This window comes from Pelodiscus sinensis, chromosome 17 (genome assembly GCF_049634645.1).
Source record: "Pelodiscus sinensis isolate JC-2024 chromosome 17, ASM4963464v1, whole genome shotgun sequence".
NCBI classification, from domain to species: Eukaryota; Metazoa; Chordata; order Testudines; family Trionychidae; genus Pelodiscus; species Pelodiscus sinensis.
The window spans coordinates 34,417,226-34,429,153 of NC_134727.1; the positions used below are offsets into that span (position 1 = coordinate 34,417,226).

Genomic DNA, 11,928 nt, shown 5'->3' on the forward strand with positions numbered 1-11,928 from the left:
TTCTAAACTGTACTTTAGACATTGGTTTCATTTCAGTCTCAAGCTCTGTGGATCTTTCTGGCCGTCCCTGCAGCCAGGGGCAAGCAACATGGTCTGTGGCCCTTGGGGAGGCCTGTACCCCCACCCAGAACGACTGGTGGGTGGCTAGTGCCCCGCAGGCCTGCCTCCCCTCCATCTCTGACAGCAGCAGAGGGGGAAAGTGCTGAGTCACGGTGACTGCAGGCTTTCACAAGGCCGCTTCCTTGCGTGCTTTCTCCACCTACTTGGGATCAGGTGCCACTACCTGCCAGTGCCAAGCCCTACGTACCCCCTTCGTCCCATCCCCACCCACCTGCCACGCCCTTGCCGCCGCCACCGCCTTCCCCCCCCATCTCTTCAGGCTCCAGCTCCTTCAATCCACAGACGAATCCCCCATCTACCCCCCCAGCATCTCCTCCTCGGGCTCCCCCCCCACTCTAAACCGGCTCCCCCCATTCTAAACCACCCCTCCCGCCTCCCTCCTCTAAACTGGCTCCCCCCATTCTAAACCGCCCCCCCCGCTCCCCTACTCTAAACCGGCTCCCCCCATTCTAAACCGCCCCCCCCCACTCCCCTACTCTAAACCGCCCCCCCACTCCCCTACTCTAAACCGCCCCCCCCGCTCCCCTACTCTAAACCGGCTCCCCCCATTCTAAACCGCCCCCCCCCACTCCCCTACTCTAAACCGGCTCCCCCCATTCTAAACCGCCCCCCCCGCTCCCCTACTCTAAACCGGCTCCCCCCATTCTAAACCGCCCCCCCCGCCTCCCTCCTCTAAACTGGCTCCCCCCATTCTAAACCGCCCCCCCCCCCGCTCCCCTACTCTAAACCGGCTCCCCCCATTCTAAACCGCCCCCCCCACTCCCCTACTCTAAACCGCCCCCCCCGCTCCCCTACTCTAAACCGCCCCCCCCCCGCTCCCCTACTCTAAACCGGCTCCCCCCATTCTAAACCGCCCCCCCCACTCCCCTACTCTAAACCGCCCCCCCGCTCCCCTACTCTAAACCGCCCCCCCCGCTCCCCTACTCTAAACCGGCTCCCCCCATTCTAAACCGCCCCCCCCCGCCTCCCTCCTCTAAACTGGCTCCCCCCATTCTAAACCGCCCCCCCCGCTCCCCTACTCTAAACCGGCTCCCCCCATTCTAAACCGCCCCCCCCGCTCCCCTACTCTAAACCGGCTCCCCCCATTCTAAACCGCCCCCCCCCACTCCCCTACTCTAAACCGGCTCCCCCCATTCTAAACCGCCCCCCCCCGCTCCCCTACTCTAAACCGGCTCCCCCCATTCTAAACCGCCCCCCCCGCCTCCCTCCTCTAAACTGGCTCCCCCCATTCTAAACCGCCCCCCCCCCCGCTCCCCTACTCTAAACCGGCTCCCCCCATTCTAAACCGCCCCCCCCACTCCCCTACTCTAAACCGCCCCCCCCGCTCCCCTACTCTAAACCGCCCCCCCCCCCGCTCCCCTACTCTAAACCGGCTCCCCCCATTCTAAACCGCCCCCCCCACTCCCCTACTCTAAACCGCCCCCCCGCTCCCCTACTCTAAACCGCCCCCCCCGCTCCCCTACTCTAAACCGGCTCCCCCCATTCTAAACCGCCCCCCCCCGCCTCCCTCCTCTAAACTGGCTCCCCCCATTCTACACCGCCCCCCCCGCTCCCCTACTCTAAACCGGCTCCCCCCATTCTAAACCGCCCCCCCCGCTCCCCTACTCTAAACCGCCCCCCCCCGCTCCCCTACTCTAAACCGCCCCCCCCCCGCTCCCCTACTCTAAACCGGCTCCCCCCATTCTAAACCGCCCCGCCCCCCCGCCTCCTCAGCCTCCAGACCCCGCCCCGAATCTAGCCCCCCCGCGCCCGGGCGCTGAGAAGGTGCCTGAGCCGCGCCCCGCCCTGCCTTCCCCCTAGCGGGGCGCCCAGGGGCGGGGACTTTCCCGGCGCAGGCCCGGCCTCCCGCGGTATAAGGGGAGCGGCCGGGCGGAGGGAGCTCAGGCCCGCGCCGCGCTCTGCCCAGCCCCAGCCGCCCGCCGCCGCCCATTGCTGCTGCGCCACAGCCCGCCCGCCCGCCATGGCCGCGCTGACGGTGAAGGCCTTTCTGCTGGGCAAGGAGGGGGTGGTCCGCGAGATCCGCCGCTTCGCGCTCCCGCCGCCCGCCCGCTACCAGGACGTGCGCGACAAGGTCGGCGAGATCTTCCCCGCGCCGCTGCGCGACGGCGCCTTCCTGCTGCACTACAAGGGTGAGCGCCGCGGGCCCGGCTGTGGCCAGGCTCGATCCGCGGCTCTTTTCCGCCCCTGAGCTGTGCGAGCCCGTAGGGAGACCGCCCCGGTGCATGCTGCGGGCTGGGCAGAATCGCGGCCTGATGCCTGCCCCACACCCGGCTGCTCCGGGGGGGGACAAGACTCCTAGACTCGAAGGGACCATTATGATCATCTAGTCCCACCCCCTGCCCAATGCAGGCCGCAGAATCGCACCCACCCTCTCCTGGAATAGGCCTCTCCCCTCTCGCTCACATATTGGTCTGAGGAAGTGGGTCTGGCCCACGAAAGCTCGTCATCTAATAAGCCATCTTGTTAGTCTCTAAAGGGCTACATAGCCCTGTATATTGAAGTCCTGAAATGGTCTAAGGACCCCAAGATGCAGAGAGGACAGCAGACTAGCTCTGGGAACAATGCGCTAGGCTGCCCTTTTGCCTCCAGGGCTTCTCTTTTCTGTACCTCTGTAAATGCCTACGGCTTGGTCTACAGCACTACACACACATGTGGGTATAACTGCTTCGCTCAGGCCCCTGGATTTTCCATCCCAGAGGTCGGCTTAATGGCAGTATTAACACTCCATCCCTTCCCTGTACACAACACATTGTGGACTGTTGCCATAGCAATCATTTCCCACGGAGGTGTATTCACTACCCCATGGGAATATAGTAGTGTTTTCACCAAATGCTACAATGGCATAGCTGCACTGCTGCAGCACTGGGGGTGAAGACCAGCCTTGGAAAGAAAGCACATACAGTGAGCCTCATTTTAGCTCAAATTTTAGCTCAAATTACAGAAAGAAAAGTTCTTGCTACTTCCTGCCAACCCCTTCATTAACATAAATTGAAGTTCAGTGTTATACAGTATCATCTCATACTTTATTCGTATTATTAGTTTCTAGACTAGCTCATTGAGGAGACTTTCACATTTCTCCCCTTTAAATTATCATTCATGCAGTAACTCTATTCTGTTCAAAGACCAAGATATTTCAATGCCAAATATTTAGTTCTTAAAGATCATACACTCCAACGTGACTGTTTTTCTGCGGGTGATATTTAACTCTAGTTTATTGGAAAATTGCTTCCTTGTCAGATTTTTCTCTGTTCTCACTACTGCCAGTTTTTAACAAGAACACATATAGCTCTGCAGCATAGCTTCTCCATAGTACTGCAGACATAGTAAAATTATTTAAACATACACTCCATTCTGTAACTATTGCTGAAGTGGCTTGTGTCTTTAAAACTATACCTCTCTGCAAATGTGGTGGTTTGTAAGCAGAAGATAGTTTGGTAGGGAAGAAACTACTTAAGTAGAGGGGCAAGGTGGGAGAGAGTTTTTATGCTGATAATCTGGGGTTGATAGGACTAAAACAACACTGCATACAACTCTCAAGTAGGTTAGATTTCTTTCCCATCTAAGTTATTTGTTGTTATAGAACTCTAAGCAAAAGAGGAGAGTAAAACTAAGTGCCATTTTGAAATGAGGATAGTTAATCAACCCTTTTATTTCTCTCTCAAAACTGGAAGGGACATCCAGTCCAGTCCTCTGCCCTCATGGCAGGTACCATCCCTGACAGATTTGCCCCAGATCCCTAAATGGCTCCCTCAAGGATTGAATTTACAACCCTGGGTTTTAGCAAGCCAATGCTCAAACCACTGAGCTACCCCTCTCCCCAACAGTTCTAATATCAAAGCAGTAAGGTGTTGCTTGATTGTTAGTCTCTATTATTTGCAAAATACTTAAGACAAACTACATATTTCACTTTGTTTTCATAAAGACTTACTTTCATCTCTTCCTGATTGTCACTTATATCCAATTTATTAATCTGTCTTCTTCAGATGAAGATGGCGACATGATTGCCTTTTCCGGTGAAGAAGAATTCAAGATGGCTCTGCCATATGTGAAGGATGGCATTTTTCGTATTTACATCAAAGGTAATCTTTAGTTTTGTGGTGGTAAAGAGGCTCTCAAAAGAGAAGCAAGGCTGACTTTGTGTTTCTGTAATGGGTAACTGCGTATGGCAGAGGTAGTACTTAAAGAGTCCCTGAGAAAGTGTGTGATGCAGAGTACACCCTAATTGCTTCAGGAGCACATGTCTCTGCTACAAGGATGGCACTCTGCTACAGGTCCCTTGAGGGCAGATTGAATAAAATATAGAACAAGTGTTTATAGGCTTGGAGGAATTCTATTCTGTTGTGCTGAGAGGGAAACAAACTAGAAAATCCAGTCAAATAAATTCAAGGAAATTGTATTACAAAGTTCAAACTTCTAGAGTTACTTTAAGAAAAAAACATGTCTGGACTAGCACTAACCACAAATTAAGAGGTATACAATTTCATTCTTTAAATATTATGTAATTAGGGTATTTAAATCCTGACTTTCAGTTTTATTAGTATTTTAGCATGCCTCATAGTAGCCCTCTGGTTGAAGTCAGTGCTCCATATGTATCTCTTCTTTCCTCACATAATTTTGAAGATTGACACATCCACAGTTTGTAGATTTACAGTCTGTGTAACCATGTGTTTTACTGCTCCTTGTCTTCCCTTCCCATCTGTTAATCTAAGTTTAGAGAAAACAAGGGTTTATCTGAAGAATTTACATTGTTCCAGACATCGTTGTCTTACTGTAGTCATATGGAGCACAAACTTGATGGGTCTTGGTACTGTCATGATACAAGTTAAGGAATGTTAACAGACTGGAAGTTGTCAGGCTGATGAAGTGGAGAAAAGTTATCCATTCACAGCCTTAATTAAATGTAAACAGTGGCTGTGTCTACACTGCACCCCTTTTCCGGAAAAGGGATGCAGATTAGACACTTTAGAATAGCGAATAGAATAGATTAGACGCTTTTTTTCCGGCAGCCATGTTAATGCAAATACCGTGGAGGATATTTAAATCCCCTGCGGATTTTGCTATTCCCATGTGATACATTAGCATCCCTTTTCCGGAAGGGATGCCAGTGTAGACATAGCCAGTCAGTTTTGGCTGAGATGACTTTAAGAAATTGCAATATATTCAGCATGGCACACTATTTAATCTGATCCAGATTTATGCTGGGTTTTTCCATGTCTATGACTTTTGTATAGTCGAAGTAGTACCTTGACAAATGAAGGAAGGGGAAGAAAATCACAAAATTGCTTTTACAGACTAGATGTGGTACCCTCAACTTCTGTGATGTAAGAGCATCAATTCTTGTCTGAGCAAACTCTAATGCAATAGTCTGAGAGAGAGCTCTAAAGACTTACCAGTTTCAGGAGGGAATCACAATGTGCTAAAACTAGGACTACACATAAAACCTGTAGACACATCAAATTTCAAAATAAGCTATTTTGAAATAGATTCAAGATAAGATACACAATTTGAGCTACACAAATTGCGTATCTTATTTCGAGTTTAGGGTGCTATGTAGATGGACCCTTAGTATCATATTCCTTAAGATTTAAAATGGCAATCTACCGGTTTCCTTTTTAGAGAAAAAGGAGTGCAGACGTGAGCACCGCTCACAGTGCAACCAGGAGCGTCCTCTCATTGTGGTGCACCCCAACGTGGTTTGTGATGGCTGTGAAGGACCAGTGGTAGGGCCTCGATTCAAATGCACTATTTGCCCAGATTATGACCTGTGTGGTACCTGTGAGAAGAAAGGCATCCATAAGGAGCACAACATGATCGTGTTTCAAACCCCACTGGTCAATAAATTTGAGGTGAGCAAAACTAACTTCTAGCATGGGGAAGAACTGGTCTAGAGGGGAGCCTGTAGAGGACAGCTACATGTAAGAAACTGTAGATAACACATAGCTGTATCTTGTGGCTTATACTTGGACTCATGTGACCTTGTTTTCTCAGTGGATTCCCGGAGGTCGCTGGCTTCGTAAGATGAGACATGGGGTTCCACCTTTTGCACAGACACATGGCTGGGGGCACACTGGTTATGCCGCTTCATGTCAAAATTCTGGGCAGGACTCTGGGCAAGCACAAGCCAGTGCTGCATCCCAAAATCCAGACCCTGAGCAAGGTAGGAATGGAATGTTTTGGTTAATGAAGTATTAAATTAATTGACCACTTTCGCAGAGAAGTATGAAGTTTTTGGGTTAAATTTAAAATACAAATTTTTAAACTAGGTTTGCTGGCACTTAATGACCACTGAAGGAGGCTGGGATGGAGTTGTCTGGTAGATTACTAAAAGCCCTCCTTAAAACTTGAGAAAAGACTAGATTGTACTCTTTGTTTAATTTGTGTTAACATGCAGTGGCTAACTTTTTTTTTTTTTTTTTTTTTTTTTTGTAATTAAAGAAGCCTTTAACAGCCAGTCTCAGGACCCTAATGTCACCTTTTTAAAGAATGTTGGGGAAAGTGTAGCAGCCATGCTGAGTCCTCTTGGTAAGTGACTTAATTTGCCATCCTAAAGCCAGGATTTTACCAGACCTTTTATCAACAAGAACAGCGGCCTGCCTCTGCCTCTCAGGAGAGCTGAGTCATTTCTGGCCTCAGCTTGGGAAATTGCCCTGTTTCTCCTTCACTCACTCCCACTTCACTGAAATTTTGCCTATTTTCCAACAACCATACTAGCGCCACACTAGGAGTGTCATTCTTCTGACTGAAGCAAAAGATGTACAGCGAGCCAAAAACTTAATGTAATAGCAAAACTTTTTTTTTAAGTATTCCAGAAGCAGGAAGCCTGCTAAACAATCAGTGGGGCCATGGGTAGATTGAAATGCCAAAGGAGCACTCAAGAACAATAAAGTCATTGCAGAGAAACTAAATTAATTCTTAGCCGTGAAGATCAATGCAGAGGATGGGGAGATTCCCAAAGCTGAGCCATTCTTTTTCGGTGACAAATCTGAGGAATTGTCCCAGATTGAGGTGTCAATAGGGGAGATTTTGGAACAAATTAATAAACCAAACAGTAGCAAGGCACTGGGGCAGATGACATTCACCTAATAGTTCTGAAAGAACACTTACGTGAAATTGCAGAACTACTAACTGTGGTTTGTAAATTATCCTTAAATCATCTCCTGTACCAAATGACTGAAAGATACCTAATATGATGCCAATCTTTAAATAGGAATCTAGAGATGAATCTGGAAGTTAGACAGGTAAAGCTAACATCAGTTCTGGGCAAATTGATTGAAACTATAGTAAAGAACAGAATTGTCAGACACATAGATAAACATAAGTAGTTGGTTTCTGTAAAGGGAAATCATGTCTTACTAATCTACTAGAGCTCTTTGAGGGTATTAACAAGGCTATGTATACATTACATTCCTCTTTCGAAAGAGGAATGTAAATGAAGCAAATCAAAAGCACAAATGAAATGCAGATTTAAATATCTTGTGCTTAATTTGCATATTTGAGTCCAAGAGGGATTTGTCCCAGACATTTTTTCAGGAGTACGAAAAAAAAGGGTTAGGGGTGGTTTTTTTCTTTTTTTTTCTTTTTTTTTTTTTTCCTGAAAGAACCCAGTCTAGATTTTCATTTTCAAAAAACCCTTTTTTTGAAAGTGCTCGGATGCGAATATGCAAATGAAGCATGGGATATTTAAATCCGTGCTTCATTTGCACTTTCAATTTGCTTCATTTACATTCCTCTTTCGAAAGAGGAATGTAGTTTAGACATGCCCCAAGGTTCCTCACCAAAGGCTCTTAAGTAAAGTAAGTTGTCGTGGGATAAGAGGGAAGGTCCTCTCATGAATTGATAACTGGTTAAAAGACAGGCAACAAAGGATAGGAATAAATGGTCCATTCTCAGAATGGAGAGAGGTAACTAGTGGTGTCCTGTAGGGGTCCATACTGGGACTAATCCTGTTCAACATATTCATAAATGATCTGGAAAAGGGGGTAAACAGTGAGGTGGCAAAATTTGCAAATGATCCTAAACTGCTCAAGATAGTTAAGAACAAAGCAGACTGAAGAGCTTCAAAAGGATCTCCCAAAACTAGGTGACTGGGCAATAAAATGGCAAATGAATTTTAATGTTAAATGCAAAGTAATGCATATTGGAAAAACATATATGTACTAAATGATGGGGACTAAATTAGCTATTACCACTCGAGAGCTCATGGAGTCCTTGTGAATAGTTCTCTGAAAGCATCCACTCGATATGCAGCAGCAGTCAAAGCAAACAATGTTAGGAATCATTAAAAAAGGGCTAGAGAATAAGACAGAGAATATCTTATTGCCTGTATATAAATCCATGGTACTTCCACATCTTGAATACTATGTACAGATGTAGTTGCCTCATCTCAAAGAAGATCTCCTAGCACTGGAAGAAGTTCAGAAAGGGGCAACAAAAATGATCAGGGGTTTGGAATGCCTTCCATTTGAAGAGAGATTAAAAAGACTGGGACTTTTCACCTTAGAAAGGAGGAGACTAAGGGGGGTAGGATAGAGGTTATATAATCATGACTGAGGTGAAAAAAAGAATTAAGGAAAAGTTTTGGTTTCCATAACAAGAACTAAGGGTCACCAAATGAAATTAAGAGATAGTAGGTTTAAAACAAAAGTTTTCACACAATGCATAGTCAGCCTGTGGACCTCCTTGCTAGAGGATGTTGTGAAAATCAGGACTTTAACAGGGTTCAAAAAAGAACACTGTTAAACCCTAGATACGTTGATGGACCTATCCTCCATTAATGGCTATTGACCAGGATGGGTAGGAATGGTATGCCTAAGCCTCTGTTATGTGCCAGGCATGGGATCACTTGATTACCTGTTCTGTTTGTTCCCTCTGGAGCACCTGGCATTGGCTCCTGCCTGTCCCACCTTGCTGCCTCTATGGGAGGTGGTGGGGAGGGGAAAAGGTGGCTCCACAGAACTAGCATGCACAGAGTGCCAACTTAAAAGCCAGCTCCTGCATGCCTCCTCACCCTGTGCTGCTGCCCCTCCCCCCCCCATAGTTTAAAGTAACTAGGATTAACATGAGGTCACTGAAGGAATTTCTATGACTGACTCTTCTCCCTCTCAACTGTTTTCCTAGGCATCGAAGTAGATATTGATGTCGAACATGGGGGACAAAAAAGCAAAGTTACTCCCCCCTGTCCAAGTACACAGAGTGATTCTGAGTCCGGAGGCAGTTCCACTTGTCAGAATGGCCAGAGCAAACCAGAAGGAAGTAGCAAAGAACCTGCCACAGAGAAAGAAGATTCTATTACAGAGCAGATGCAGGAGATGGTGCTAGAGCCTCCTTCCTCCCATATGGAAGTCAGCAATTTCCTTTCTCAGGTACATGAATTCGTCTATCTGGTAGACACGACCAGTTCCTTTTTGCCCTATTAGTTTATAGCAGTAAGAACCAAACATCTCTGAATGGATTCATAGCAAAAATTACAGTATAGATCTTGAGTAGCTACTTTTGGATCTTAACATTCATTCCCATAAATTCCAATCACTAAAGGAAAGAGGAATAAGCCCCTTGCATGCATTATGGTAGATAATGGCAGAGCCTGCATTCCTATGCTAGAGAATTGTGCAAGACATTGGCTCCTTTTTCTTTACACTTACAGGAACAGAGTGAATCCAGTAGTTCTGCAGGGGGTGATGAGGACTGGACCCACTTATCTTCAAAAGAAGTGGATCCCTCCACAGGTGAACTGCAGTCTCTCCAAATCCCAGAGACACAGGGTCCCAGCTCTCTAGACCCATATCAGGTTCCCCCTCAACCAGGACCTACAGGACTGCGAGAAGCTGCACTCTACCCCCATCTTCCACCAGGTGTGTAGCTGTGTGTCAGCCATTTGCCCCTCTCTAGAAGCTTATTACATGAGCTGCTAGTATAAAAGCCACAACATTGTCCATCAATGAGTTGAAAGAACAAAGTAGAAAGCCTTGTCTGAAACTAAATTATTGCTAAGACTATATCTGCCACCTCTTGCAGTACTTCATTGGAATGATGCTAGAAATTAACTTCAGGGTGAGTTTTCAGATTACTTGCACTGACCAATATTCAGTTTGCCACTTTTGCCTCACTTCCATTTATATATGGGGGGAAAAAGTACACTATATATGCTGGCAGCTGCTGCCACGAACTAAAAATTAGAAATCACTTCAAGACTTGAGGGGAAGTAGTAAATACTAGATGTTGAAGGGGAAAATTCAGAAGCAACTAAGATACTGTTAGTACCAACATAAGGAGTGACTGAATAAATTAGCTTGTTACCCTGACTGTCTTTCAGGTAAGCTATGTCTACACTGCCACCCTAGTTCGAACTAGGGTGGCTAATGTAGGCATTCGAACTTGCAAATGAAGCCTGGGATATTTAAACCCCGGGCTTCTATTTGCATGTTCCTGGGTGCGGCCATTTTTAAATGCCCCGTAGTTCGAACTACCTGCCTGTGGCTACACATGGCACGGGCTAGTTTAGTTCGAATTAAAGCTCCTAATTCAAACTAACATTACTCCTCCCTGTAGCCGCGGGCAGGTAGTTCGAACTCCGGGGCATTTAAAAATGGTGGCGCCCAGGAACATGCAAATAGAAGCTCGGGGTTTAAATATCCCAGGCTTCATTTGCAAGTTCGAATGTCTACATTAGCCACCCTAGTTCGAACTAGGGTGGCAGTGTAGACATACCCTAATAAGCATTTCCTTAACATCTCTGCTCCTAGCAGGAAGCAAGGGCAGTACTTTCGCAATGAGGGTAAGACTATGGAGAGCCAATAATGGAATGCTGGATCATAATAGTCACTGACCTCTAGCATCCTTAAATTAATAGCTGGAGTCATCTTTGTGCATGTAGTTACGCTTCATTCAACAGCACGATTATTGTATGGCATCAAGAATTAAGTTATTTAGTAAACAAGGTAAAAGGATATATATCCTTGATAAGTAGCTTCGCAAGGAGACAGTGAGAGCTGATCACTGTCAGATTGGTACAGCAAGCTCAATTAGCTCCTTACATTGTGGAGTGGGATTACACGGATATTTTAACATTCATAACTGGTTTGGTTTAACAGAAGCGGATCCTCGCCTCATTGAATCTCTGTCCCAGATGCTCTCCATGGGTTTTTCCGATGATGGTGGATGGCTGACCCGTCTCCTACAGGCAAAGAAATGTGACATTGGGGCAGCACTGGATACCATCCAGTATTCCAAGCAGCCACCTCATTCCTAATGGCATTTGTGTAATCCTATAAAGCACTTTCCTGTGAACTGCTGAAAGCTGAACAGCAGTCCTATACTTAGTCTCCTTGTCAGAAAAGCCTGTTCCATTTTCTGTTCTCTTGTTATGAAAAATAAATCATTTCCTGCCTCCATTATTTTGTTAAATCAGATTATTTAAAGTACAGCGTAGCCTAGCCATTCCAGGGACAACGCACTAATTCATCTCTGCTGGAATGTAGTTTAGGAACCACTGAAAGTGGGAGATCTCAGGATCTTTGGCAAAGGAGAGAAATTAAGCAGTGGTTTCTCACCCTTCTAGAAGCTGTGAATGTTTGAAAGAGGAAATCTCTCATTTTACAGCAATGATGGGAAACCTTGTTGGGCATGGGGGACCCCGAGCGACAGAACATAATTAGGGGCCATGTCAGGGAGGTGGGGGTTTGTTGCTTCTCATTTGTGTGTGGCCCCAAGAGCCTGGGGGGCTTGAGTTAGATTTTTGTGGGCCCCCACATTCTGGTGTGGGGCCTAAAAATGAATTTAGTGTGTGGGAGAGGACTATGGGTGGGGTAC

The 11,928-nt window shown here is 46.7% G+C and overlaps 1 protein-coding gene across 1 annotated transcript; it reads left to right on the forward strand.

Annotated features, from left to right (window-relative positions):
- The first annotated feature begins 1,966 nt into the window (after positions 1 to 1,966).
- Positions 1,967 to 11,510, forward strand: SQSTM1 (sequestosome 1). The gene is made up of 8 exons (XM_075900522.1): positions 1,967 to 2,249; positions 4,104 to 4,199; positions 5,737 to 5,966; positions 6,109 to 6,277; positions 6,556 to 6,642; positions 9,238 to 9,482; positions 9,764 to 9,971; positions 11,211 to 11,510. Exons 1-8 carry the CDS (start codon positions 2,081 to 2,083, stop codon positions 11,366 to 11,368), a joined length of 1,362 nt encoding a protein of 453 aa, XP_075756637.1. The 5' UTR covers positions 1,967 to 2,080; the 3' UTR covers positions 11,369 to 11,510.
- The last annotated feature ends 418 nt before the right edge of the window (positions 11,511 to 11,928 follow it).

What these genes read in the sequence shown, in the direction of transcription:
- SQSTM1 (XM_075900522.1), top strand. Translation starts at nt 2,081, where the DNA reads ATGGCCGCGCTGACGGTGAAGGCCTTTCTGCTGGGCAAGGAGGGGGTG. An exon ending in TTTTCGTATTTACATCAAAG is followed by an intron (nt 4,200 to 5,736) that starts GTAATCTTTAGT and finishes TTTCCTTTTTAG; the next exon opens with AGAAAAAGGAGTGCAGACGT. An exon ending in AAATCCAGACCCTGAGCAAG is followed by an intron (nt 6,278 to 6,555) that starts GTAGGAATGGAA and finishes TTGTAATTAAAG; the next exon opens with AAGCCTTTAACAGCCAGTCT.